The 25,670-nt window shown below is 58.3% G+C and overlaps 1 protein-coding gene across 7 annotated transcripts in view; it reads right to left on the bottom strand.

Moving 5' to 3' along the window:
* The window catches only part of HMCN2 (hemicentin 2), a 162,589-nt gene that overhangs the window by 74,494 nt on the left and 62,425 nt on the right, over positions 1-25,670 (bottom strand). For all 7 annotated transcript variants that reach the window (XM_047768690.1, XM_047768686.1, XM_047768691.1 and 4 more), the window contains exons 22-34: positions 25,376-25,541; positions 15,333-15,460; positions 12,932-13,186; positions 12,207-12,293; positions 8,890-9,084; positions 7,568-7,698; positions 7,085-7,232; positions 6,624-6,750; positions 5,456-5,610; positions 4,249-4,527; positions 2,302-2,583; positions 1,500-1,608; positions 1,108-1,277 (exon numbers count right to left, since the gene is read on the bottom strand). In XM_047768690.1, coding sequence (XP_047624646.1) covers positions 1,108-1,277; positions 1,500-1,608; positions 2,302-2,583; positions 4,249-4,527; positions 5,456-5,610; positions 6,624-6,750; positions 7,085-7,232; positions 7,568-7,698; positions 8,890-9,084; positions 12,207-12,293; positions 12,932-13,186; positions 15,333-15,460; positions 25,376-25,541 — 2,232 coding nt within the window. The remainder of the gene's footprint in view (positions 1-1,107; positions 1,278-1,499; positions 1,609-2,301; positions 2,584-4,248; positions 4,528-5,455; positions 5,611-6,623; positions 6,751-7,084; positions 7,233-7,567; positions 7,699-8,889; positions 9,085-12,206; positions 12,294-12,931; positions 13,187-15,332; positions 15,461-25,375; positions 25,542-25,670) is intronic.

The raw sequence follows: 25,670 nt of genomic DNA, 5'->3' as shown, positions 1-25,670 counted from the left end.
AGCAAGTCTTTCCCTTTAAAATTCTCCCATCCATCCATCCATCCATCCATCCATCCATCCATCATCCATCCATCATTCCCCTTTCCATTCATTATCCACCCATCATTCATCCATCCATCCATCCTTCATCCATCCATCCATTATCTAGCCATCATCCTTCCATCCATCCATCATCCATCCTTTATCCATCCTCATCCCTCCATCCATCCATTATGCACCCATCATCCCTCTTTCCATTCATTATCGATCCACCATTCATCATCCATCCATCCATCATCCATCCATCATTCCTTTTTCCATTCATCATCCATCCATCCATCATCCATCCATCCATTATCCATCATCCCTCCATTCTTCATCCATCCATCCATCATTCCTCCATCTATCCATCATCCATCATCCATCCATCCACTATCCATCCATCATCCATCCATCACCCATCATCCACGAATATGTCATAGACAGCATCTACTTTGTGCCCACACTGCACTAGGCACAGGGACACAGCAGAGAAAGCTCTGTGATGCCTTCAGAGCTCCCCAGCTGGGCAGTGGAGATGAACAACCAAATAAGCAACCCCCAATACAGTGAGTGGGGATATGGCCACGAGAGGCTGGGCAGTGCAGATTATAACCATGGTGGAATCAAGGAGGACTTCCTGGAAGAAGGGGTGCTTTTAGGACAGACTTGTAAGATAGGAAAGAGCTAAGCAGGCAAAGAGGAAGAGGAAGAATGTTCCAGGCAGAGGGAACAGCATTTGCAGGCTTGGCGGTAAGGGAGCCCGTCTACATAAAGAGTTGAATGAAGGTGAGGGTGCTGAGTGTAAAGAGAGCAAGCGTGAGGGTGGGGGGAGGAGGCGGCCGTGAATGGAAGGCCTATGGTTTGGGCGATTGACAAGTGTGGTGCGCAGCTGAGACCACCTTCTCATGCCCATGTCTCCTTGGGGAGCTGGGAAGTCTGGCCCAGAAATGCCATCCAGAGCTGACCAGCTCTATGCCCTACCCATGTCTACCAGGCCTGCCAAAGGCACAGATGGCCATGGCCGTCTGGCTTCACCCACTGGGCATCTCGGGCTGCCATTGCCCTGGAACCCCAGGCCCCGCTCACCGTGCACAGATAACTCCACCTCGGCCCCAGCAGTGCCCGCCTCATTGGTGGCCTGGCAGGCGAAGAGGCCCGCATGGCCCAGCTCCACATGGTCAATATGCAGTGTGGTCCCCTGTGAGGCCACCTGCACCCCAGCCAGCTCCTTGGCGGGACGGCCATTCTGCAGCCACCTACAGGGTGTAGGCAGGGGAACAGGTCAGCCTGAGGCCAGGAAAGGGTGGGGGTGACAGGATGAGCCAAGAGGCCTGGCAGCATCGCTCCTGCTCTCACATCCCTGGCTCGGTGGCCTTTTTTTCATGCTCCTGGGAAGCATACTCCCCACCCACCCCAAAGTGTGCCCTCTCCGTCCGCCCCCAGCCCCCCAGATCCGGCCCACATCACCCCATACGCACTGGACTGTGGGCACAGGGGAGCCTGAGGCCTGGCAAGGAAGTTCCAGGGGCTGTCCCACGAGAGTGGTCACCTGGCCCAAGCCTTCAGCTACCAGGAGCTGTGGGGCCACTGCAAGCAGGAGTCACCATTGAGGGTTTGGAGCTCAGAAAACCCCAGCCTACAGCCCTCCCAAGTCCCAGTGCTGCCAGAGCAAGGCCCAAGCTTCATCTCACCCTTCCAGTCCCCTCATAAGTGGTCCCTCTGCCAGGTAGCCTGCCAGGACCACCCAAGATCAGGTGAGTGCCCTCCCCCCCAGCCTCCTCATGGGCTTGGTCTATTTACTCAATGTCTGACCTCCCCCCGAGAGCCAGCGCTCAGGAGCCCCTTCTGCCTGTTCCCGGCTTTATCTGAGTGAATAGCCGAGAAGTATCCATGGAATGGGAGAAGCGGGCAAGGGTCCCACCCCCGACAGTGTGTCCCCGGCACCAGCGCCCACCACCCAGCTTTGGGCCCCAGGGGATTCTCCATAGATGTCCATGCCAGTGACCAGGGGCATCTCCTGGAAGTCAGAGCACTGTCTTTTATCCTGGGTGACCTGACCCAGGGTCCTGGGCAACCTGACCCAGGGTCCTGGGCAGAGCCGGGACCCTTGATCCCAGGGCCCCCGACTAGGTCACAATGTCCTCATCTGTCTCCTTATCTGTCTTCTGCAATTCAGGGCACCGGTCACCTCTCCCCCACTTTCCATTCCCTCCACACACAGTAGGTGGGAAAGGAGGGGTCCCCACCCCAGGGACCCTGAGGGGACAGGCCCGGGCTTACCCTGCACCTCCACGGAGTACTGCAGCATGGCCTCCCCAGCCGGGCTGCTGGCCACGCAGCTGTACAGGCCTCCGGACGCCTCCCCCAGGCTCTCCAGGCTCAGCACGCTGCCGCCCGCCGCCAGCCACGTCCCATTGCTCTCCGTCACGGGCAGCCCCTTGTGGTGCCAGGAAAGGGTGGGGGGTGGGCGGCCTCGGGCCACACACTCCAGTGCCAAGGGCTTCCCAGCCACGGCCTTCACCACGCGAGGCCCTCTACCAGCCCCCTCGATGGCAGGCGGGACTAGGGAAGAGGCACGGGGGCTGCTCAGGGACCAGCAGCCTGATGAAGCCCCTCCCTCACCCCTCCCCGAGTGAAATGCTGCCTCCCCCCCCACCCCATAGCTGCAAGCCCTGTTCGCACATCACCTCCTCCAGGGAGCCTCCCAGAGACCCCTGGCTGGAAGCACCCTCTCCCTCCTCCGCCCCTTGGTGGCAGCCCCACCCCTTACCCCCCCTGCCTCCTCCCTCCCACGGCCCACTATCCCAGGGAGCACATCCCAAGCAGAACTATGCACGTCTCTGTGTGTCTCCAGTACCTGCACACAGTAGGTCTCAATATCTGCTGAACTCAAAGTAATGGGCTCTTACTGGTCCTACTGGTCCCCTTTGTGGCCTGAGGAAATCCTAGCCTGTGGGGGCTCCTCACTCAGCCAGCGATGGCCAAAGGGTACCCAAAGGGGGCTCCTTTCTTACCCTAAGGGAGGGCCCCCAAATTGCGGAGCCCACAGAGCCATTGCCAAGGGACATGGGGCGATGAAAGGCCCAGATGGGCCTCTCAACTTTGTTGGGGTCACAAGCCGCCACCCTGAAAACGTACTGAGAAGTTCCCGTCTTGGCTCTGTGGTAATGAATCCGGCTAGTACCCATGAGGACATGGGTTTGATCCCTGGCCTTGATCAGTGGGTTAAGGATCCGGTGTTACTGTGAGCTTGGTGTAGGTGGCAGACTCAGTTCGGATTCCAGGTTGCTGTGGCTGTGGTGTAGGCTGGCAGCTGCAGCTCCGATTGGACTCCTAGCCTGGAAAATTCCATGTGCCGCAGACGGGGCCCTAAAAAGCAAAAAGAAAAAAATGAAAGAAAAAGGAAGAAAACACACACGTGCATTTTTCATTCAGTTTCTAGGAAGTCCTCAGATCCCCGAAGGAGAATCCCGGCGTTGGCAGCTGGGCTCATCCTCAGAGGCTGCCCACAGACCGCACACGCCCCAACTTCCCTTTGAGCTCCCCAGGGCTCCAGCATCCAAGCCCTTAGCATCTTTGGGGACCAGAGGCCCAAAGCTGACTCCTCGGGAGGGACCAGGAAGACACCAACCCGCTGGCCTGCATTCTGCCCTCTGAACCATCACCTGCCCAGACCCCCCCCACCCCCAACCCTTTCCTCTGAGTCGGTGCATCCTCAGAGCCAAGCCCTCAAGACAGGCCAATGCTGAGTGCAGGATTTACAGTCCTCCTACAGGTCCTGTCGCTTCTGCTTGGGGTGACCTGGGCCAAGCCCAGGGCCCACTACACTCACCCCCAAGTGGTAAGATAAGGGCCCTCGTCCCTGGACCGTGATTGAAGGAGCTGGCGCTGTGAAGAGCCCCAGCAGGCCTGGACTGCGTGAGCCATCCATGAAGAGCAGGCAATGATGGGTGGTGGTCGGGGGGCTGGGGGGTCTGGGCATAGTTGCATGAAATGTGAAATCACCAGGGGGGACCTGGATCCTGGACTCGGCTCCGCCTGGGCCCCTGGACCGGCCCTTCTGCTCCCGGCCTGTTTCCTGGACGAGCCGGGATAACCCTTCTCCCTGGGTCCCTCCATCCCTTATCCTCCGTCTCCAGAGACAGACGGAGGCCACCACGGCCCAGAGTCCCTCCCACCGCCCACCGCCGGGGTCCGCTGTCCCTGCCGAGACCCCTGGCCGCTCACCATAAACTTCCAGCCTAGTGGCCTTCTCAACAACCCCCACGGGGTTGCTGGCCTTGCAGGTGTAGATGCCAGCGTCTGAGCCCTGGGCCTTCTCCAGCTGCAGCTGCCGGCCGCCCCTGGTGTAGACGGCCTCGGCACTGGGGAGCAGGGGGTCCCCGTCCTTGAGCCAGGTGATGTCAGGCGTGGGCACTCCTCGGGCCTCGCACAGGAACCGCACGGGGTGGCCCTCCACGACAGCCACCCCACTGGTCTCATTGGCTCCCCAGATGGTGGGAGGTGCTGAGGACAGCAGGGGGCGGAGGGCAGTCGTAGGGAGCCTGCCCCGCACGGAGGCGGCTGGTGGCCCCTCCCTCGAGGCCGCAAGCACTGAGCATGTCCTAGGCGTCTACTGCAGGGACAGGCGAGGGGCAGGGCTCTGGGGATAAGTGGGAGAGGCGGCCCAGGGACCTGCTGACATAGGGGGCAAGCCCGGCCTTCGTGAGAGGAGCACAAGGTGGGGGAGGGGCCGCACGTCAGGCTCTGGACCCCACTTGGCCTCTAACTCGCTGTAGGACCCTCATAGGTCACCCCCCCCTAGGGCTCAGTCTCCCCGTCTGTAAAATGGGGGGGGGGGGTGCCCTGGATCAGGGTTTCCCAGAGGACAGGTCACACACTGTAGGTGGTACCCAAGGTGACCCTCAGGGCATCGCATAAGGGAATAGCCACAACCTTCCCAGACCTCCTTCCAGTCCAGTGAGGACAAAGGGAAAGGGGTGTTCCCTGAGACTCTGTTTGTAACTTTTCTAGAACTTTCGACCCTGCCCTCTTGACCACACGTGGGCAGCTCACACCTGAGGGCTTCCAACATCCCACTTTGGTTGTATGTGTTTTCACAGCTTCCTCCCACGAAGGCCAAGCGACCCTGGTTCCCGCTTCCCTTCGAGACAGTAAACATCCTTTGAAATCAGTGTGTCTTGGTGTAAAGAAAAGGGACTTGATTCAAAGTAACCACCATCCTGAGTTGGTATCAGGAAGAGTAAGACTTGTGAAGCTCAGGAGGGGACAATGGGATTTGCGAAACGTTGGGCCAGAGTCCCTCTGTCCTGCCTCCGCCCCCACGTTTACTGGATAGGGGGCTCACTCCTCAGAGACCCCCATTTCTGCCCTCCATCTCCCTCCCTGCAGCGGGCAGCCCGTGGCGGGGGGGCTGGGAAGGGGCTGGGCTCACAGTGGATTCTGAGCTGAAAGTCCTTGGCCTGCTGGCCAGCTGGGCTGAAGGCCACACACTGGTACCGCCCTTCATCCCCCAGGTGAGTGCTGGTGATTCTGAGAACCTGGCCGTCCTCCTGGAGCTGGACGTGAGGGTCCCCTGGAAGGACAGGTCTGGAAAGATGGCCAAGAAAAGACTGCCAGTGAGGCGAGGTGCTGGCGGGGGCGGCTGTACAGACGGAGCCTGCCGCTCGGGAAAAGGAAGGCTGGACGCCTCAGTCCCTGAAAGGTGCCAACCACCCCGTGCGCATCAAAGATAAAGGGATAAACAAAATGCGGTCCATCCCTACGATGGAATATTTATTGTTCAGCCGTTAAAAGAGGTGACGGTCTCGTGAGGTTGCGGGTTCGATCCCTGGCCTCGCTCAGTGGGTTAAGGATCTGGTGTTGCCGTGAGCTGTGGTGTAGGTCGGAGACGATGCTCGGATCCTGCGTTGCTGTGGCTTTGAGGCAGGCCAGCAGCGGTCGCTCCGATTGGACCCCTAGCCTGGGAACCTCCATGTGCCGTGGGTGGGGCCCTAAAACGCAAAAAAAAAAAAAAAGAAAGAAAAAGAGGTGACGTTCTAAAACCTGCTAGAAGGTGGACAAACCTTGAAAACTGTATCTAAGTGAAAGGCGCAGACACGAAAGGCTGCGTGTGTATGACTGTGGGAAATTTATATGAAATCTAGAGACAGAAAGCATTTGAGTGGCTGCCAGGGGCTGTGGGCGGGGGAAGAACAGGGGAGTGACTGCTCATGGGTACAGGTCTCCTTTGGGGACAATGAAACACTCCGGAAGTCGACAGAGGTGACCACAGTACATCACAGCGGATGTACGAAGTGCTGCTGATTTGTGACTTTGGAATACGATGAAGGTCATGTTAATCCTTTAAAAATGTCTTAAAATAAAAATACTCTTAAAAATGAAAAGAAGGCTGGCTGAGTGCTGAGAAAACCCTGCCCGGCGAAACCCTGCCTGAGTGATCTCAAGCTGGGGCGAGGGTGCCCCCAGCTGCCCTCTGCCCGGGGCCCTGCGTGGCTCCAGCAGTGCCTGTCAAGCCCCCACCCAGCAGAGTCCCACCTCCCCAGAGCCCCCCTCCACCTAGCGCTCCACCCCCACGCTACCCGCCAGGGGGGGTCACTCACTGCCCGTCCTTGGTCCATTCCACCTGGGGGACGGGGATGCCCGTGGTCTGGCACTCCAGCTCCACCCCTGCACCAGCCAGGCCCAGCACCTCCTGAGCAGCCCCGGCTCCAAGCACGGAAGGTGGGACTGGGGGCGAGAGGGGTGGGGGGTGAAAAAAATTGTCCAGCGCTACAAGCCCCACTGGCCACAGGGCCTTTGCCTGTGCTGGCCCCCTGCCTGCTCACCCTGCCCCCGAACCCCTGGCTGGATGGGCCCCTGCTCTGTGTAGCCTCTTGTGCACATAATGCAAACCCTAATTACAGGGTCAACGATATGGTTATGCGATGCCTGCCCCACAGCCCCGTGAGCGTATCTGCCACGGGCCTCTCTGCCTCTGGTTCCCAGCAGGCAGTCCCCCCCACCACCCACCTAAAAGGGACCAGACACATGTGGGAGCTGGGGGGGCTCAGGCCTCACTCACTGAGCACGAGGAGCTCGAAGTCCCTTTGGGCGGTCCCCGCCTGGTTCTCTGCCCGACAGGAGTAGAGGCCGGAATCGCCCTCCTGGATCCTGGGAAAGTGGAGGGCCCGGGCCCCATCCAGGAGGCGGTGGCTGCCCACCTCGGGGATCTGGGCAGAAGAGGCCAGAGGGAGCTGGTGGGTGGGGTCGGGCTGCACACCCAGATCAGCAGCAAGAGGAAGCTGAGGCCCAGGGAAGCTGGTTGGTGACCAGAACCCAGGGCTTCTGACTCTCAGAACAGGGCCATGCCCTCTCCTCCATGCAGGCGTCCAGGCTTCACTGTGGGACCACAGTCCTCCACCGCCCTGAACCCCAGAGCAGCCCTAAAGACACCTATCACCCTGTCATATGCCCCCACCACACCTGGTGCAGGTAGGAACCCCCCAGGAGGCCTGTACCCTACCCAAACCCCACCCACAGCGCGTCCACCCCCAGGGACACCCACCAGCTGCCCATCCTTGAGCCACGTGATCTCAGGGGCTGGAAAGCCATGTGCGTCACACTCCAGCCGCAGGGATTGGCCGGCCATGCCTGACACGTTGGCCCTGCGCCCGTCCTCCCGGATGCTGGGGGGCACTTGGGAGCAAGGAGAAGCAGAGGAGCTGCCGCCTCCCCAGGGACAGCCACGGCCACCCAGACCTTGTCTGGACCACTCTCCCCGACCCGGTGAGGCATCCCTAACCCCCTCCCCTTCCAGATTCTGTGGTTTCAGGATGCCTGCCCCAGTCCCAGGTCTGGCCATCAGGAGCCACATGGACCTGGGAATGGCCACAGCAGCCGGCCCTGGGACCTCGCCCTGGTTGTGCCCAGGAACAGGGCCCCTCTCTCCGACATTCAGCTTTATCAGATGGGGATCCACCCAGCTCGATACCCAGACTGTTGTCATGGTCACCTAGGAGGGTCCCCCAGCCGAAATCCCTGAGGGTGGGGCTGGGGATGTCTTTGAAACCAGCTTCCCAGGCCAGTTCACCTGCCATTACGGAAGCCGAGAGGCTACCCATGGGGAGGCGGAAGGTGGCCCAGTAGGAACCATTAAAGCTGCTTCTCCCACTTCCTCCATGAGCCTGAGTTAAGGGGAAGGAAGGGCTCCCCTCCCCTACAGCACCATGGATGGGTGGGTAACGGGGTCCAGGAGCTGGAGGAAGCGCCCCCTGCTGATGGGAAGAACAAGAGCCCCGGGTAGTTTCAGCAGCTGTAACAGAAGGTGACCTCGGGACTCTGCATGGCCACCATTGCACATTCTAAAAGAAATTCACTACTAGACCTTCCATCTTTTTTTTTTAATTTTTAGGGCCACACCTGTAGTATATGGAGGTTCCCAGGCTAGGGGTCGAATCGGAGCTGCAGCTACCAGCCTACACCACAGCCACGGCAACGCCGGATCCGAGCCACGTCTGTGACCTACACCACAGCTCAGGGCAGTGCCGGATCCTTAACCCACTGAGCAAGGCCAGGGATCGAACCCACATCCTCAAGGTCACTAGTCGGGTTCGTAACCCACTGAGCCACAAAAGGAACTCGCACTTCTAGACCATTTTAAAGCCATGTATGGATTTCCAGGTTCCTCTCGTACACTGCCTCTGTGGGGGTCTCCCTGGGGAAGGGGGTGCCCTGCAACCTGCCACTCTCCCTTCACCCTCAAGCCTTTGCTGACAGGTATGGAGTGGGTGAAAAGGGGCCTGCAGCCTCCCCTGAGGTGAGTTCTCAGTGCCCCACCTAGGCAGCCTGGGGTACCAGCCATCCCCCAGCTCCGGGATCCCAGCTCACCTTGGACCACCAGCTTGGCTCTCCGGGATGCAGAGCCCGCCTCATTGGTGGCCTGGCACTCGTAGTCCCCGCCGTCGGTGGGAGAAACCGAGTCCAGAAACAGCGAGCCTTCCTCCAGCACCACCAGGCCCGGCCGGCCACTCACAGGCTCCAAGGACGGGCCCTTCCGCCATGTGACCTGCGGCTTGGGCGTCCCTGGCAGGGCACAGAGTCATGAGCATGAACACCCTGGCCCCTTCCCCGTCCACATCTGCACTGCCCCCACCCCTGTGCAAACGGCACTGACCTTCTGGTGGTGGGAGGGCCTTGGGCACCTCCTTGCCCACGGGGCTGGAGGAGTATCCCTGGGAGCTGCAGATGCCCAGACACCCGCCGCCTCCCCACCCGGTCCTATGCGTTCACATGGCCTCCCAGTGGCCCCTGGGCCATGCGCACAGGGGACAGAGGCTTTCCTGGCTCCCTCCCAGAGGCCCCGCCTCATCTGGAATTGCATCCAAGCCAGCATGCCCAATCCCTTACCTGCCCTCTTTTTCTCTTTGCCCATCATCTCCAACCTTCTAACATACATAAGATGTACGTTTTCTTTCTTTTTTTTAACAGCTGCACCTGCAGCATATGGAAGTTGCTGGGCTAGGGGTCCAATCAGAGCTGCAGGTGCCAGCCTGCGCCACAGCAACACTGGAACCAAGGTGCATCCATGACGTATGCCACAGCTTGCGGTGACGCCAGATCCTTAATCCACTGAGCAAGGCCAGGGATCGAACCCACATCCTCACAGAGAGAGCGTCCTGAGCCACAACAGGAACTCCCAAGATGCACCTCTTTTAGACAATGTTTTCGATCTATTGCCTGTCTTCCCTCACACACACAAGGTCCAGGGTCTTCGCTTTGTTCCCTGCTGCAATTCCAGCTGCAAGCCCAGCACCTGGCACATAGTAGGTGCCACAGAAAGGAACGAACCTGCTGCATTCAGCACCCTATCGTCCCATCAGCTCAATGCATAAACGGTGGAGGCGCCCCCTGGCCTGGCCTGCGCTTCCTCTCGCAGGCACAGGGCCGGGCACTGGTGGCCACACCCCCCAGCCCCACCGTGAGCCCCGCAATCCCCAGCAAGCTCTTGTCCAACGCTCCTCACATTGGACTCTCCAGCGCCTGGCTCTGCCACCAGACTGTTGGCTCACGTGGCCTGGGGCACAGTGGGTGCACAGTGAACAGCTGCCTGGCACAGAGTAGGTCCTCAGATCCGTGTTGAAGAATGACCTAGCTTTCCAAACAGCACCCATGCCCATGAGGCACGGCACTCAGCAGTCACAGCAGGGCTTGGGTTGCTTGAGCCTCTGCTCTGCGGACTTGCTGAGCGACCTCAGGATCAGGGCAGCCCTGACCCGCGGCTCTGCCAGGATGCCCCTGGAGGATCCCACTGCTCTTCACTGTGGGGACACATGGGTGAACACACACACAGCCCACATGCACACATGCCCCTCCCAGCTCCTCAGCTTCTCCAGAGGACCCCAGTCCATTCTCCCACCATCCAGAAGCCAGGACTTCAGAGCTGCTGGCCTGGTGGGGCATTGAGCTTTGAACCCTGGAGTTTTTTTTTTAAGTGCAAGACATCTAGCCCCTAAATGAGCTATAACCGCAGGCCTACACCAATGCTCTGTGATGGGGGGAAGCCAGGGGACTCAGAGCTCTCATTGAAAATCACTTCCCACACCCTTTTCATTATTATTATTTTTCTTTTAGGGATGCACCTGTGGCATATGGAAGTCCCCAGGCTAGAGGTCAAATCACAGCTGCAGCCACCAGTCTACACCACAGCCACAGCCACATCAATGCCAGATCCGAGCCACATCTGCGACCCACACCACAGCTCACGGAAATGCCAGATCCTTAACACACTGAGCAAGGCCAGGGATCGAACCCGCATCCTCATGGATACTAGTCGGGTTCTTAGCCCACTGAGCCACAATGGGAACTCCCTCATGCCCACTTCGCAGGGGCCAAAAGAGAGGCAATGATTGTTCACAATCACCAGCAAGTTGGTGGGGAGGCTCCCGGCCTCTGTCTCACTCCAGGTACCAGGGGGAGGATGGTGCCACCCACTGCAGGTACCAGGGCTCCCATGTGCCAGTCCCTGGTGCCCTGTGATTTCTCCCTTCCTCGCTTGAAGGGAAAAGGCCAAGGGCAGCCCGTGGGGCAGGCGCTGGCCGGGCTGAGGCAGTTTTAATGGTGAGCTTGGGTTATGCCAACCCGGCTTAAGGAGGAGAAGCCCCTGGCTGATCAGGGATGTTGGGGGTGGGGGGGGCTGTGGTCCCACCTCTCGAGAGCACCTTCAAGGCTGCTTGCTATTACCAGATACTGACACAAGGTGGCGCCCTGGTCAAGGACGGTACGACTGCCTCTCCAGGTGAGCGGTAGGGCTCCCAAAAGCCTGCCTCCTACCTGCCTCTCCCTTGGTCTGGTTCCAAGGACTTCCCTGGGCCCCGTGGCACATGGAAGAGAAGAGGAGACTAGAAGCAGCTTTCCTTTCTCCTTCCAGGCTTTTTGTTAGCTGCCACTAGCTCTGTAGACCCCAGACACCGGCCCTTTTAGAAAGCACCATCTGTGCACAGGGAGTCCGCACGTCCCCTGTCCCAGAAGAGCCTGAAGCCTAAGGAAGCAACTCCGGCAGAAAGCAGCACCTGCCGGAGCCACAGGGAGGTTTCACAGCGAGGCAGAATCATCCATTCAACCGTGCACCCTACTATGCACCAGGCACGGGCTGGGACCTAAAACCCCTACTGTCCACGGGACCTTCACAGCAGCCCCGGTGGAGGGACGGGTGTGACCCCACTGTGCAGCTGAGACGACTGAGGCTCAGAAAGGAAGGGGTGACCACCCAGCCCCGGGCAGCTGGCCAGGGTGGCTATCTCAGCCCCACACTGTGCCGTAGCTGCTGTGAGGTCTGGGGCCACTAAGCACTGATCCTAGGACCATGGGCTGTTACCATGTCCAGGCGCAGAGGGGCCCTGGGCTTAAAGGGCACTAGAGGCTGGGGTCCAGGCACATCATGCTTTGCAAGTCACCTTCTGGCTGTGTGACCTTGGGAAAGCTGCTTAACCCCTCTGGGCCTAGATTGCCCCTAATTTGAAAAAGGAGCTAATGCTAATACCCATCCTATCTGGTTGTAGATGGGATGAAGTGCTCAGCGTGACCCTGGACAGGACTGGGGACCCCATAACTCCATACCCACGGGCACTGCACACAACGCGTGACCCAGGGAGTTGGATGTGGGTGGGTCTTGTCCCCTGCCCAGCCCACCCAGGGCCCAGCCTCACCTCTGGCAGGGCACGGCAGGGTGGCGTTCTCTCCGGCCACCCTCTCCAACAGACCGCTGGTCTCATCGGCCCCCCAGTGCGGCGGCTCTGGTGGGAGGAATGTGGCCACACTCACACCCCCAAACCCGAAGCTTGGTGCTCCCCTCGGGATCCCAAGGCCAGCAGAGAGGGCACTGCCATCCAGAACCCAGCCGGAAAAAGGGGACGCAAGCCTCGCGTTCCACCCCCAGCCTCAGGGCGAGTCAGAGCCAGTGGCACCGGCTCACCTCCCTCAGGGTGGCCCACAGAACAGCCACCTGGGCCTTGCACGACCCCACGGGCTCAGGATCCAAGCTCAGTATCATCCTGTCCTCCCCTCCCCTCCAGGAGCAGCCTTCCGCGTGTGCTTCATATTCACAATAGGGAAAATGCTGGCCCCAAGGATCCAGAGCTTTCTACGCACCAGGCATTTCACACGCGCTCTCTCACTGAGCCCTCACACATTACTGGACACATTTTATAGGGTCAGAGACTGTAAATGACTGTCTGATGGTTGTCCAGCTGGAAAGTGGGAGAAGCTGGACCGGAGCCCAGGTGCCTGCTCTTCAATCACCACCCCGGGGCGCCAGCAGCACCCGCCTCCCCAGGATGGAGCTGGGAGGAGGGAAAGGTCCAGGCCGCTCTGAAGCCCAGGCTGCTGCAGAGGGAGATGGGAGGAGGCGCGCTGGGCTTCAGGACAGACTCACCCAGCACCCTAAGCTCCAGCTCCCAGGCGTCCGCCCCGGCGCTACTGGAGGCCTCACAGCGGTACGTCCCGGCGTCGGCAGTTTGGATGGCGGTGAAGTGGACGGAGCCCTCGGGCTCCCCACCCTGCAGGGCCACCCCATCCTTGGACCAGGTCAGCTGGGGCTCCGGGCTGCCCTTGGCCGCACAGTTCAGGTCCAAAGCTTCTCCCACCAGCACCTTCAGGATCCGAGGGCCCGGCTGCACCTGGGGAGGCACTGACAGGGCCCCAGGGGGGGGGGGGTCAAGGCCAGGGGCCCCACAGGGGGGCAAGCAGTCACAAAGCCCAGACCCACAGAGAGGCCAGCCTGCTGAGGGGCTCCCCACATCCTGGATGGTGCCATCCAGTCATCCGGGGCCATCTAAGGCTGATGGCTCCTGGTTTTGTCAAGAAACGGCCACAGGACACCCTACGGGGACCCCCCAAGAGTGGGCAGGGTCAGCCTTTGGCCTGCGCACAGGTGCTGTCATCAAAGAATCACTCAGCCTATTTCCCTCCCCACCCCCACCCACTTATACCGTTTGAGAACCACCAGCTGGGCAACATCCATCTCGGTGCCCGGTGGGGACACTGAGGCCCAGGAGGTGGCAGGACTGACTCAGCGCAGGGGGCAGCACACACAGAAGAGGAGGTTCAAATCCCAGCCCTGCCCCTTGGCAGCCGCAGGACCCTGCAGTGGCCAGAGCCTCGGTTTCCCCTCCTTGCATCCCATCCTCCAGCCTGGGAGGAAATGAGACGTGGTGCCAGAGCAGGCAGCATAGAGCCTAGCCCACAGTGGTGCCTAAGATGCTGCAGCTAGACTCACTCTCAGGGTTCCCAGCGCCCTCCCTTCCCCGGGGTGGGAGGATTATGGGCTTCGCATTTGTGTCTTCAAGTCACTCTCCCACCCTCCACCTCCTCTGGTCCTTCCCAGGGGCTGGGTGATGCCCATTTTGCAGATGAAGAAACTGAGGCTCAGAAGGTCACGTGACTTGGCCAGAGTCGCCCACTCTGTCGGCTGATGGGAGCTGGACCCGCCCTAAGCCTGGGTCTGTATGACCAGGAATCCAGGTGGCTTCTAGGGGGGCCAGACTGGCTGAGCCCAGGAGAATTCTGGGACAAGTGTCCTGGCCCCTTGGGGGAAGCAGAGGACACCCACCCCCTTCCTAGCTTCAGAGCAGGAACCTGAAGGTAAGAGCACCTGCGGGAACTTGGCCCTGGGGCAGAGCCTGGCTCTCCCACCCCAAGCCCAGAGCCTTGGTACAGGGGCACAGAGGGTAAACGCCACCCCCCTACCAACACTTGATGAAAACAGCAACAGTGTCTTCTGTGGTGAGGGCCTGACGTCACTGATACCCCTTCTGACAACTACGGCATGGGCAATATTGCCCCCACCTTATAGAAGAGGAAATCCCGGCTCAGAGAGGCCAAGCACTTGGCCTAAGGAAACCCAGCCAGTCGATGGCAGAGTGAGAATTCAAACCCCGCTCTGTCGAGGCCGAGGCCCTGCTCGTCACCCTGTTTCGCTGCTTCTCACAAACGCTCCCGCAAACCCACAGCAAAGCTTTGAGCCCCACCTCTCTGAGCCTCAGCCTGTCCGCCTGTACAATGGGGAGTTCGCTTAGATCAGATTAGATCAGGGGCTGGCTTTTTCAGTAAAGGACCAGAGAATCATTATTTCAGGCTGCGCAGGCCAGATGGGCTGTGTCTCAACCGCTCAGCTCTGCATGACGGTGTGAAAGCCACAGACCATACATCACCGAACACGTGTCGTGGCGCTCCAATAAAACTTGTATCTATGGAGACTGAACCTTGAATTTCATATCCTGTTCGCCTGCCACAGAACACTAATTGTCTCTGTTTCGGCAATCACTAAAAATGGGGACATCCTTCATGCGTTGGCTCTGTGAACATGGCAGGAAGGCCAGAGGTGGCTGAGGGCTGTAGTCGGCGGACCCCCATCTTAGGTGACTCTTTGGGGGGTGGCTCTGCGGGCTGGCTTCTGTGCATAGGACCTGGACACCCAGGTCAACACCCACTCCTGGGCCCCCACCCGGGCCAGAAACCAGAACCCCCCTTTGTGGGTCCCCCTCCCAGCCCCCAAGTCCCTACGACCACGGGTCCTGCCCTCTGTTCTCAGTGGGCTTCTGAACGGCCTCTCTGGGCCCAACCACGGGGTACAGAAGAGAGAGAAAAGGAGATGAGAAGGAGAGATGGGGTTTGAGAAAGACAGGAAATAGAATTGATGAAGGGAACACTGGAGGACCACGAAGGGGGGGCCAGAGCCTGGCGTGGAGATGGGGGAGGAGCACCGAGGGGCCCACGAAAGCAGGCATTGGGGGTGGGGGAGGGGCTGAGACAGAGGCTGCCAGCCAGAGCCCTACCTTGCACCCCAAGGATGTAGTTCCGAGCCACGGACCCTGCAGGGTTACTGGCTGTGCATTTGTAGAGGCCACCATCAGTGACCTGAGCCTGGGCCAGATACAGGGAGCCCGACGGGAGGAGGCGATGCCTGCAGGTGGGAAGGGCACTGGTGAGACCCTAACCAAACCCATCTCCGCTGGAAAGGCCCTGAGACCCCACTTGAACCAGCTGCCTCCTCCAGGAAGCCCGCTCGGATGGAGCTGTCCTTCACTCCTCCCTCTGCCCCGCCTCCACTACCCCAAACCACCAGGTCATAGCTAAAGAGCACTGGACTAGGAGTCCCTCAGCCTAGGCTTGACTCTGAACCCTTCCTAGCTGGATGAAGCAAGCCCCTCTGCCCCCATTTCCTCATCTGTAAAATGGGCATATTCAGAAGTCCTAGGGCTGGGGCTGATGAACAGATTCCATGTGGCATTCAGCCCAGGGCCTGGCACTTGATTGCAGTAACACCCACTCGTCTACTGCACACACCTACCATCCCTTGACCCTGCCTGAGACGGGAGGGGAGGTCTCACTTGGAGCCCCCACCCCCCATGGCTTGCAGGAAGAAGCTGCGGAGGCCCTCTAAGTCCCAGGTCCCAACAGACTCCAAATCCAGGGCTTTTTGGTGTCCCGTTGTCCAGCACTATGTGGGGCCCTCAGGAGGAAGGGGTAGAGGTCCCCATCAGAGCCCTCCCCAATCCCGCCCACCTGGCTGAAGTCACCTGGCCCCATCCCACAGGGATCTGGCACCCCTAGCCAGGCTCCTGCAGCTGGGTTGGACCCCAGGGGGGCCCTGTAGACATGATATCACTGGCCCATATGTGCTGGCTCCGTGCAGCCCCTGCCCCTGTAGACCTGAGAGGGCAGCTGCGGCCACTGGCCCCAGCTGGCCCCAAGCACAGGCAGTCAGCACGGGGGTGGGGGATCCCAAGGGCCAGCCTCCCCCACCTGTGCTCATCGGGGTACAGCTGGGCTCCAGCCCTGGCCCCCGCCCCCTGTCTGCTGAGCCTCAGGTTCCTCCTCTGCAAAACAAGGATGAAAACAGCCCCCAGCTCCCAAGCAGCTACAAGCAAAGAGCTGGGCATCCATTCACCAGACAGGTCGGCACTGAGGCCAGCTCACCCGCTGTGCAACCTCAGGCCATCAGCTTGGCCCTGCGGGTCCTCTGTCTCCCCCTCTGTAAAGCGGGGTTATAATCCCCTGCCGAGCACCCCCTCCTCTAGTTTGCTCTGAGCATCCAGCAAGTTCTCTGAGGACCACTGTGAATGATGCGCTGGGCGGTAGCCTCTAGAACCCAAGCGCTAACCTGGACCAACTGGGTTGGACCATGTTTTGCCATGTGCTTGCTGTGTGAGGTTGGACAAGTCACTTAACCTTTCTGTGCCTCAGTTGTCTTCTTTGGGAGAAAAGAAACAGCAGCAGTGCTTACGCTTCAGGGGGTTGTCCAGAGAACTGAAAGACCGAATTCACATCAGTGCCTGGAACAGAGGCACCTACTCCACAGAGGTCATCTGTTACCATGGTGATGACGGTGCATCCACAGCAATACATGATACAGTTTCGCACAGTCTAAAACTCTGATATAACGGCATCAGGTGGACATATGTGGGTCTATTTCATTCATTTTTCACTGTCGTATGGTAGACTTGGTGTGATCATACCATAATTTATCTGTTTGTTTGTTTTCTTTTCTGGCTGTACCTGTGGCATACGGAAGTTCCTGGGCCAGAGATCAGATCTGAGCCGGTGCTGTGACCTATGCCACGGCTCCAGCAAGGCCAGATCCTTAACTCACTGTCCCACGGCAGAAACTCCCATCACACCATCACTTAGTCAACTGCTCTCTTTCTGGAAGACATGAAAGCATATAGATTTTTCCTCCCTCACCCCTTCTTTCCTTCCTTCATACTTTCTTTCTCTCGCCAGCAGATGCACGTGTCCCCCAGGCCCTGGAGCAGGATTCCTGGGCCGCAGGCTCACACACCCTCAGCTCTCACAGGTAATTCCCCCTTGTAGGGCAGGTTTATCAGAACCTCCCAGCTCTATGTGAAACATACAGATTCCTAGGCCCCGCCCAGAGCCCCTGATTGGGGGGGGGGGGGTATACCAAGACCCTCAGGGGTCCACCCCTTGGGAACACTGCCCCAGCACACAAGGAAGTGCCCCTGCCCTGAGAAGCAGCTGAGCTGAGCTGTTGGGAGCAGGGTTTTGACAGCAAGTGGCCCCCGCTGTCATTCTTGCAGGCTGATCTCAGACCAAGGACCCTATCTCCCTAAGCCACAGGGTCCTCGTCTGGGTCACAGGAGATGGCACGAATGAAGTGACGCGATGCAAAGCCCACGGTCCCTCGGACATGGTTAAGTGCTCAATAAATGGCCCTGCTGTAAATAAAAACCCTGGCCCCTGCCCCGCCCCCACCAACATGCCCGCGGGCTCGCCCACAGCCCCCATCCACCTTCCAAAGTGGAAGAAAAAGGGGAGAAAACACCACACAGATGCTTGTTTGTCCCAGGGGCAAGTAAACATTTCCCCTGCATGGCTCACTCCCCTCGCTTGGCTTTTCTTATCCAGATTTTCTTTCTTTCTGTTTTTTTAAATTAACATTGACATCCACCAAACACAAGACAGATCCATTGGCGGCTGAAACATACATATCCAATCACACTTGGGGCCAGCACACGGGGGACTTTGTTGCAAACCTCAACGAGCCAAGCAGGGACATGTGGGTCAGTGGAAAGAGGTCCAGGCTGGGCACCTGGAGTTCTGGATCTGGGGTCCAACTCTGTTACAGACGTGCTGTGCAACCTCAGGCAGGGCAAACAACATCTCTGAACCCCATTTCCTTTATGGTTGAAAAGGCAGCTTTGGACTCCTTTATCTCAGAGGTCGCCTTCTAGGTCTCCGAAGAACTGCAGAGACCATGGGACCCTTAACTCCCTCCCTCACCAAACCCTTAAAAGGATAGGACATAGAAGCTTCTGGAAAAAAAAAAAAAAAACAATAATAATGCACCTTCCAAAAGTGGAAGCAATTCTCAACAATAAAATAGGCACCTTGTCTTTCTCATGACAAGCCCAGGTCACCTCCTCGAAAGGGACTCTGCTCGCTGGACCACAAGAGAGGAGATGGGGAGAAGGGAGGCTCCACCTTACAGGTGGCCAAGCTGAGGCTTGCAGAGCCCTCCCGACAGCAGCCCTCTCCACACTGGCTTGTGACCACTTGTCACCTGTGGGCCCCGAGAAGACACACCTCCATCCATCTTCTCTGCCTCTGTATCCCTGAGATCCTAGCCCAGGCACAGCAAACCCCATTCGGAGGAGACTTGGGAAACAGGTAAAGCAGCAGCCGTGAGGTCTGGGGCTGGCCGGACAGGACCTGGAGGCCTCGGGGATCCGGGCAGCACTTCTGTCCCGCCCCCACCCCCAGCTCTCTCTCCACGGTCCCAAGGCTCCTGGGTTGGGGGGGGGGGAGGCGCTGCAGCCCCAGGAGGGAGGGGCAGGGGAGAGGTGGGATGAAGCGGGGTGCACACTGCTGCTGTGTGCGTGTGGTGTAATTAGCGGGCAAGAACACGAGAACAACCAGATGGCTCCGTGTGGCGCCCAGACGAAAACACGGGAGAGGTTCGAGGGGAATTTCCTGTTTATGACATCCACTGGGCTCCAGCCTCCGCTGTTGGCCGTGAGGTTCGCACAGCCAGATGGTGGGGGGCGGTGGGGGAGATCCCAGAGGGGTCCCCCCTTCCTGCAAGCTCCAAGGGGACTGTAACTGCCCAGAGTCCAAAGGGCATCTGATGGAAAGCGTGCATCCTCAGGCCACACCTTCACAGCATGCCAGCTCGGGTCGCGTCCCCAGCCCCTCTGTGGCTCAGAGAAGCTGTCCTGCTGCCCCGAGCGGATCTCTGCTCTCAGTTACGTGCTCCTGGGGCCGTTATATTTATCACACCTGTAATCACCTGTCACGATGGTTCCGTGAGGGGTGGGGCCAGGTGTGCCCGGGTTTCTTTGTCCCCAGCCCTAAGCACAGGCACTGGCCCATAGTAAGTGCTCAATAAATATTGGATGGCAAGGGAACTCCCCTGTGGCACAGCTGGTTAAGAATCTGGTGTTGTCACTGCTGTGGTTTAGGTTCCATCCCCGGCCTGGGAACTTCCATACGCCACGGGAACAGCCAAAAAAATTAAAAATTTGATGGCAAATCCCAGCAGTGCCTATCCACACACACAGCCCTTCCCACCTTCTCACACTGTTTCCTGTCTCAGCACCACTCTCCGGCCCCCCAGGTCCCCTTCCAGGCAGCACAGCCTCCAGCTTCTCCGTGAAGCTTCTCCTGGTTACAGCCACTCTGCTCTGAGCCCCCATTTAGCCAACTGCTTGTTCATTCATTCATTCACTCACTCCTTCGACAAAGAGCCACTGGGTTCAAGGTGACCCAGCTGCCCCCCGGATGGAGGAAAGGCGCCCCGTTCTCAGGTTGATCAGAGTCTGGGTGGTTTGTCTGCACCCTGCCCCTCCTGCTGTGTCCCATTTTGTCCAGCTGCCCCCGTTTCTAAAGAGCCTAACCGTCCCCACCGTGTGGCAGGAGGCTGTTGGGTGAATGAACCCACACCCTGTGCAGAACCGAGCCTGCCAGAAGCGGCTCCTCACCCACAGCACGCGGTCAGGCAGCCCTCAACAGAGGCTCACTGCACACCCATGCACACTGGGCGCTGGTCTGCTGGACCATGGTGGGGTCTGAGCCTGGGGCAAGGATTGCCACCCCCACAAGCACCAGTCAGCCTGGAGGGCACCTTCACCCACCACTGGCTGCTCCAACCCTCGCCTCCCTGCAGGAGTGTCACCCATGCCATCCACCTTCATAAGGAAGCCCCAAACAGCAACACCAAGCTGGTTGCTGATACCAACCAAAGGGTTGAGCCCAAGATATGAGCACATCCCGTGAGCCCATAACAGAAACGCAGCGATGCTGATAGGTGATGGCCTTTGGCACTTGAGCGCTTCCCATGTGCCACTGCCCAGCTAAGCGCTTTCGTGCATGTTCTCACTTGAAACTCCCAACAGCCAGACCTGCGAGACAGCATCACTGTTTTTGCAGAGGAGAAAACTGAGAGCCAGTGAGATGAAGTCGTGCTGTCCACAGCCACCCAGCTGGTCAGGGCAGCACGGGCAGCTCTGCAACCAGGCTCCCAACCACTTTGGTGACCTAAATATTCAGCTCTAATATGTATTTCACTTGAACATTCTCCAGAAAGTGAGCTGCTGGCCAGAGGCTGATGAGACCTGACCTCAGAGCTACCAGGCCAGGAATCAGGGTGAGCTGTAAGGATCCACCAAGGTGAAGACCCCACGGGGACCCTGGTAAGTCCATGCCATGCCACTGGCTTCCGCGGATGGTTTGGCTTTTCTCTTGGATCCCAGAACCCAGCTGCAGCCCCCATCTCTCCACTGGGCCAGGAGAGGGAGTGGGTGGGCTGACGGCCCTTCAGCCTCCCAAGGAAGCTCCCCTCCCCCGGATGCGGCTGGCTTGGCCCTGTGTGGGACCCTGGCTGGCTGCCCCCGGGAGCCAGAGCCGGAGCCAGGAGCCAGGAGCACTTGCAGCTGTCCCAGCTCCACATCAGAACCAAAAACAAACACTGTTGCCTAGCAACCCCGCCTCACCCCAGCATCCCCGGGCCGAGTCATGGGACCGGGGCCACCAGGCACTCTCTGGCCACCATGGTCAGTCCAACCCTTTCATTTCTCAGATGAGAAGACTGAGGCCCAAAGAGAGGAGGGGGCTCGATCAAGCTCACTCAGGGGATTGGTGGCAAGGCTGGGATGGGACCCCAGGCCACCTGACATCACCCACAGCCTGAGCCTGTGTCTTCTCTCTTCCATGCTGTTTCTGCACAGTCCTGAGGGCATGAGGTAGTCAATAAATCCTGTAGATTTCCATTTTCTTTTTTTTTTATTTCAGGGCCAAACCTGCAGTCTGTGGAGGTTCCCAGGCTAGGGGTCCAATCAGAGCTACAACGGTGGGTCTACACCACAGTCACAGCAATGTGAGATCCAAGCCACATCTGCAACCTACACTGCAGCTCATGGCAACGCCAGATCCTTAACCCACTGAGTGAGGCCAGGGATTGAACCTGGTCCTCATGGATGCTAGTCAGATTCGTTACCACTGAGCCATGGTGGGAACTCCCCAAATCCTGTGGATTTCAATTCTGAATTCACAATTCAAATGGCCTTCTTCACAAACAGCAGCCCCCAGGGTAAGAGGCACCCACTGACCGCTCCCACCCTCAGACTCAGCCACTTGCTTTGGGGCTGTACCCCAAGGAAGCGACCCAGAAGATAAAGAGAAGCATTTGTGCAAATATGTTCCAACAGCCCCATTTATTACCACCAAAAATTGGCAACGGAGCATCTGCCCCAAACAGAGGAAGAGCTTAGCAACGATGAGGGCCTGGAATGTTATTTTCCCTTTAAATTAAAAGCAATGACGCGGGCCAGGATGAATCTAGAAAATGGGTGAATGGGGGGGGGGGAGCAATGATGAGGGCAGCATAGAAGATGCACTAAGTTTAATTCTACGAAATCATCTACGAGAACACACTGGAAGGAGTTGTGGACACAGGTGGGTGACTTCATGGTACTCAAGATCCTACCACGTTTTCTTTCCATTTGGACATTCTGGCTCAGGAGGTCAAGGCTCCCAGGGATCAGAATAGTCTCTAGAATTTCCAGAGAGAGGAGTGGCCTGCCTGACCTTGGCCCAGAAGCCTGATGTGGGTGTCCATATGTTCTCACATGTGCATGTCTGGGGGGGGGGGTGTATGTCTGTGTGTGTCTGTGTGCCTGTCCACGTGTATTCATGCGTGTGCTAGGGCCCAACCCAGGCATCAGAGGGTCAGGATCCCAGGTCCCCACACCCCATGGCTTCTGCTTCCCCCTCAGCGCACTGGACATGACACTGCCACCCCTCTCCCACCTCCAGGATGGCCGGCTCGAGAAGAGGGCCGCCCCCACCCAAACGGAGATGGAGGGAGCCTCGAAGGCTCAGCATCCCCGTGGTTCTCAACCCTGACTACACCACAGCGACCAGGGTGCTCGGAAGAAACACCAGCGCTGGGGGATGCTGGTGCCCCTAACGGCAGGGCTGAGAGTCCTCGGCCAAAGTCAGCACGGGGTCAGGAAAGCCAGGCCCTGGGCAACCGAGGAGTAGGTTCAGGCCTTCCTTCGCAGGGACAGAGGAGGGGGCTGCTGCAGAAGAGGGGGCAGCACACCCGAGCAGAAAGAGCACAGGATCTGGAGGCAGACGTACGCCTGCGACGCATCGGAACAGGTTCTCAAGCCTCTGGAACGGCAGCCTTGATGCTGAGCCTTGGGGGGGCCTCAGAGACGGAGGAGGAAATGAGGAAGAGGAGCAGAGAGAGCGCATCCACCCTCGGCACCAACACTCGAGGGATTTGAAAATCTGCATTTTCTGGAGTTCCCTGGTGGCCTAGCAGTTAAGGCTCTGACATCGTCACTGCTGTGGGTTGGGTTCAATAGAGGCTCAAAAAACTAAACATTTAATTAATTAATTAATTAGTTAATTTTATAAAAGCTGCACTTTCTGGCTGAAAGGCTGTAGGATGCAGGGGAGCTGTGTCTGGGAGAAAACTGACTTTGTCTGTGTTGGAAGTTGTCCGAGAGCCCTGGGAGGCCCAAAGATCCACAGGGACCCAGAGCCCTCGACTGAAGTTTAAATACAATCAGAGGTCAACGAGGTTGTTCACCATCACCAACAAGTGGAAGGAACCCAAATGCCCATCAACCGGCGAGTCAAGGGACAAAAGTGATCCATCCACACAATGGAATATTATTCAGCCATGAAAAGGAATGGAGCCCTGACACCTACTACGACAGGCATGAACCTCAAAAACATGGTGTTAAGGGAAAGGAGCCAGACACAGAAAGCCATGTGGTGTGTGTTTTCATTTACATGAAACCTCCAGAATAGATCCATTCAAAGACAAAGCAATGAGTGACTCTGGGCTGGGGTGGGGCAGGAATGGGAAGTAGCTGCCAACAAGTGCGGGGATTTTTCTTTTTGTAGGGGAGGGTGCTGAAGTGTCCAAAAATGAACTGCGGTGATGGTTGCACCACCCTAAATTTACAAAAAAAAAAAAAAAACAGAGAATTGGAAAGCTTGTGGATTATATCTCAATAAAGCTTTTGGTTTTGTTTTATTTTGAGGGGGTTTGTTTGGGGGGGGTTGTCTTTTAGGACCGCACCACTGCATATGGAAGGTCCCAGGCTAGGGGTTGAAATGGAGCTGCAGCTGCCAGCCTACACCACAGCCACAGCAACTAGATCCAAGCTGCATCTGCGACCTACACCACAGCTCACAACACCACCAGATCCTTAACCCACTGAGTGAGGCCAGGGATGGAACCCACATCCTCATGGATACTATTCGGGTTCATTATCACTGAGCCATCAAGGGAATGCCAAAAAAGCTTTTATATTAAAAAAAAAAGGAGGTGGGAATTAAATGAGATAATAGGATGATGATAATTTTTGGAAGCTGGAAATGGTGCTTTAGTTTACAGCAGCAGCAGTGGGAGAAAGATATCAAAGGGAGGGATTTCCACCGCTGACAATGTACTAAGCACTCCACATTCATCACTGGATCACAAGAGCGGGATTTAAGCAGTGTCCGCTTTACAGATTGAGCAAGAGGCCAGGAGGAGCCAGTGGCCACGTGACTCAGCCAGCACCAGCCGGGATCCACACTCAGGTCTGAGGAACATCAGCGTCTGAGCCTTTGTCCCCCAGGCATATTTTCCCCTCCTGCTTTAGGCAAACCCCAGAATCTCATAAATCTTCAGAGAAAGCCCTAAGCCAGCGAGAAGTGAAGAGGGCAAGGCCGAAGGAACAGAACAAAACTCTAGGATTGCAAAAGCAGCTCTCGCAAATTTACGGCTCCCGGTTGATCTATTAACGCATCGCAACAAGGAGGGGTGAACAAGTGGGGATTGTAGTTCCCCGTTTCAGGAACAAGCCATAAATAAACAAGCACCCGCCGGCGGCTTCCCAGCCAAGGAGCTAGGACCGGGCTTTCCGGGGAAAGATGTGGGCTCCTCGGCCCCACCCCGCCCCCACCCCTACCCACCACATGAAGCTGCAGAGACACCCAAGCACGGGGGATGGGGGGGGGGGCAGCGCAGACCCAGCCCAGCCTCGGGACCCCAGCCGCATCCAGGTGTGCAGGCTTCAAGGACTGGGAGGGCTCACCAAACAGATGTTCTGAGGGTAGAGACCCATGTGTGGGTGTCGGGGGACCGGGGAGGTTGCACAGCGGGCTGCACCGAGACCTTCTCCATCTGGAACTTCTCAAAGGCTTCGCCAGGACTGATGTCACCAGCCAGGGCTGCCCCCGCCCCCGCCCCCGCCCCCCCGGCGAAGGTCACAAAACCCCAGGCGTTTTGAGGTCTTCTTGTCCAGACCCACCCCGCCCCACACCCCTGCCATAAGCCAGCGGGGGAGGCGGGTACGGCCTTTGAAGGACCCCCGAGCCAGCCTCCTCCCTCGCCGTCCACTCCCAGGATCCCTGAATGCCCGGCTGCCAGGCATGTGGCCCCCAGAGCAGGTAAGGACATAGCACGTGTGTGGTGCCAGATGCTGTCCCAACCGTGGCATTACTCTCTCCCAGCTGAGTGACCACAGGCAGCTCAGCCCACGCCACTGAGCCTCGGTTCGGCTCAGATAACAAGGGCTGCTGCACAGACGGAAGGCGATCCTGCCCGCAGCGCCCCTCGGCCACGCCCGAAGAGCGGGGTGCATGTGAGTTCAGAGAGCCCCACCCCTCCAAAGGGCATCCACGCTCCCTTAGAGGCCCATGGCCAAAAGCACTGTGTCTATAATCAGAGGTGCATCCCCTAGGAGTGTCCACAGAGTCCCACACAACAGCTGGGTCTCTGGTCACCCTGAGGCCAGCTTCCTTAAACCCCAAGCTCCGTCTATCCCTGGACCGGAAGCCACGCGATTAGGATTACCTGTCGGTGATGGGCGGCACAGGGCGGGAGTCCTTGGTCCAGGTGACAAGCGGGGGTGGAGAGCCCTGGGCCTCGCAGTCCAGGGTCACCTCATGACCAGCCTTGGCCGTGACCCTCAGAGGCTTGTCTGCATCATGTGACCCATTCACAAGGATCCTGGGCTTGGCTGTTGGTAGAAGCATCCAGGGACTGTGAGCAGGACAGGGAGCTGGGATGGGGCCCAGAGGGGACCAGCGCAGCCCCCCAGGAAGCTGAGGTGGGACTGCCCCCAACCCCCAGAGGTGCATAAGGTGGG

Source organism: Phacochoerus africanus, chromosome 2 (genome assembly GCF_016906955.1).
Source record: "Phacochoerus africanus isolate WHEZ1 chromosome 2, ROS_Pafr_v1, whole genome shotgun sequence".
Taxonomy (NCBI): Eukaryota; Metazoa; Chordata; class Mammalia; order Artiodactyla; family Suidae; genus Phacochoerus; species Phacochoerus africanus.
This window is presented reverse-complemented; position numbering and strand designations above follow the sequence as displayed.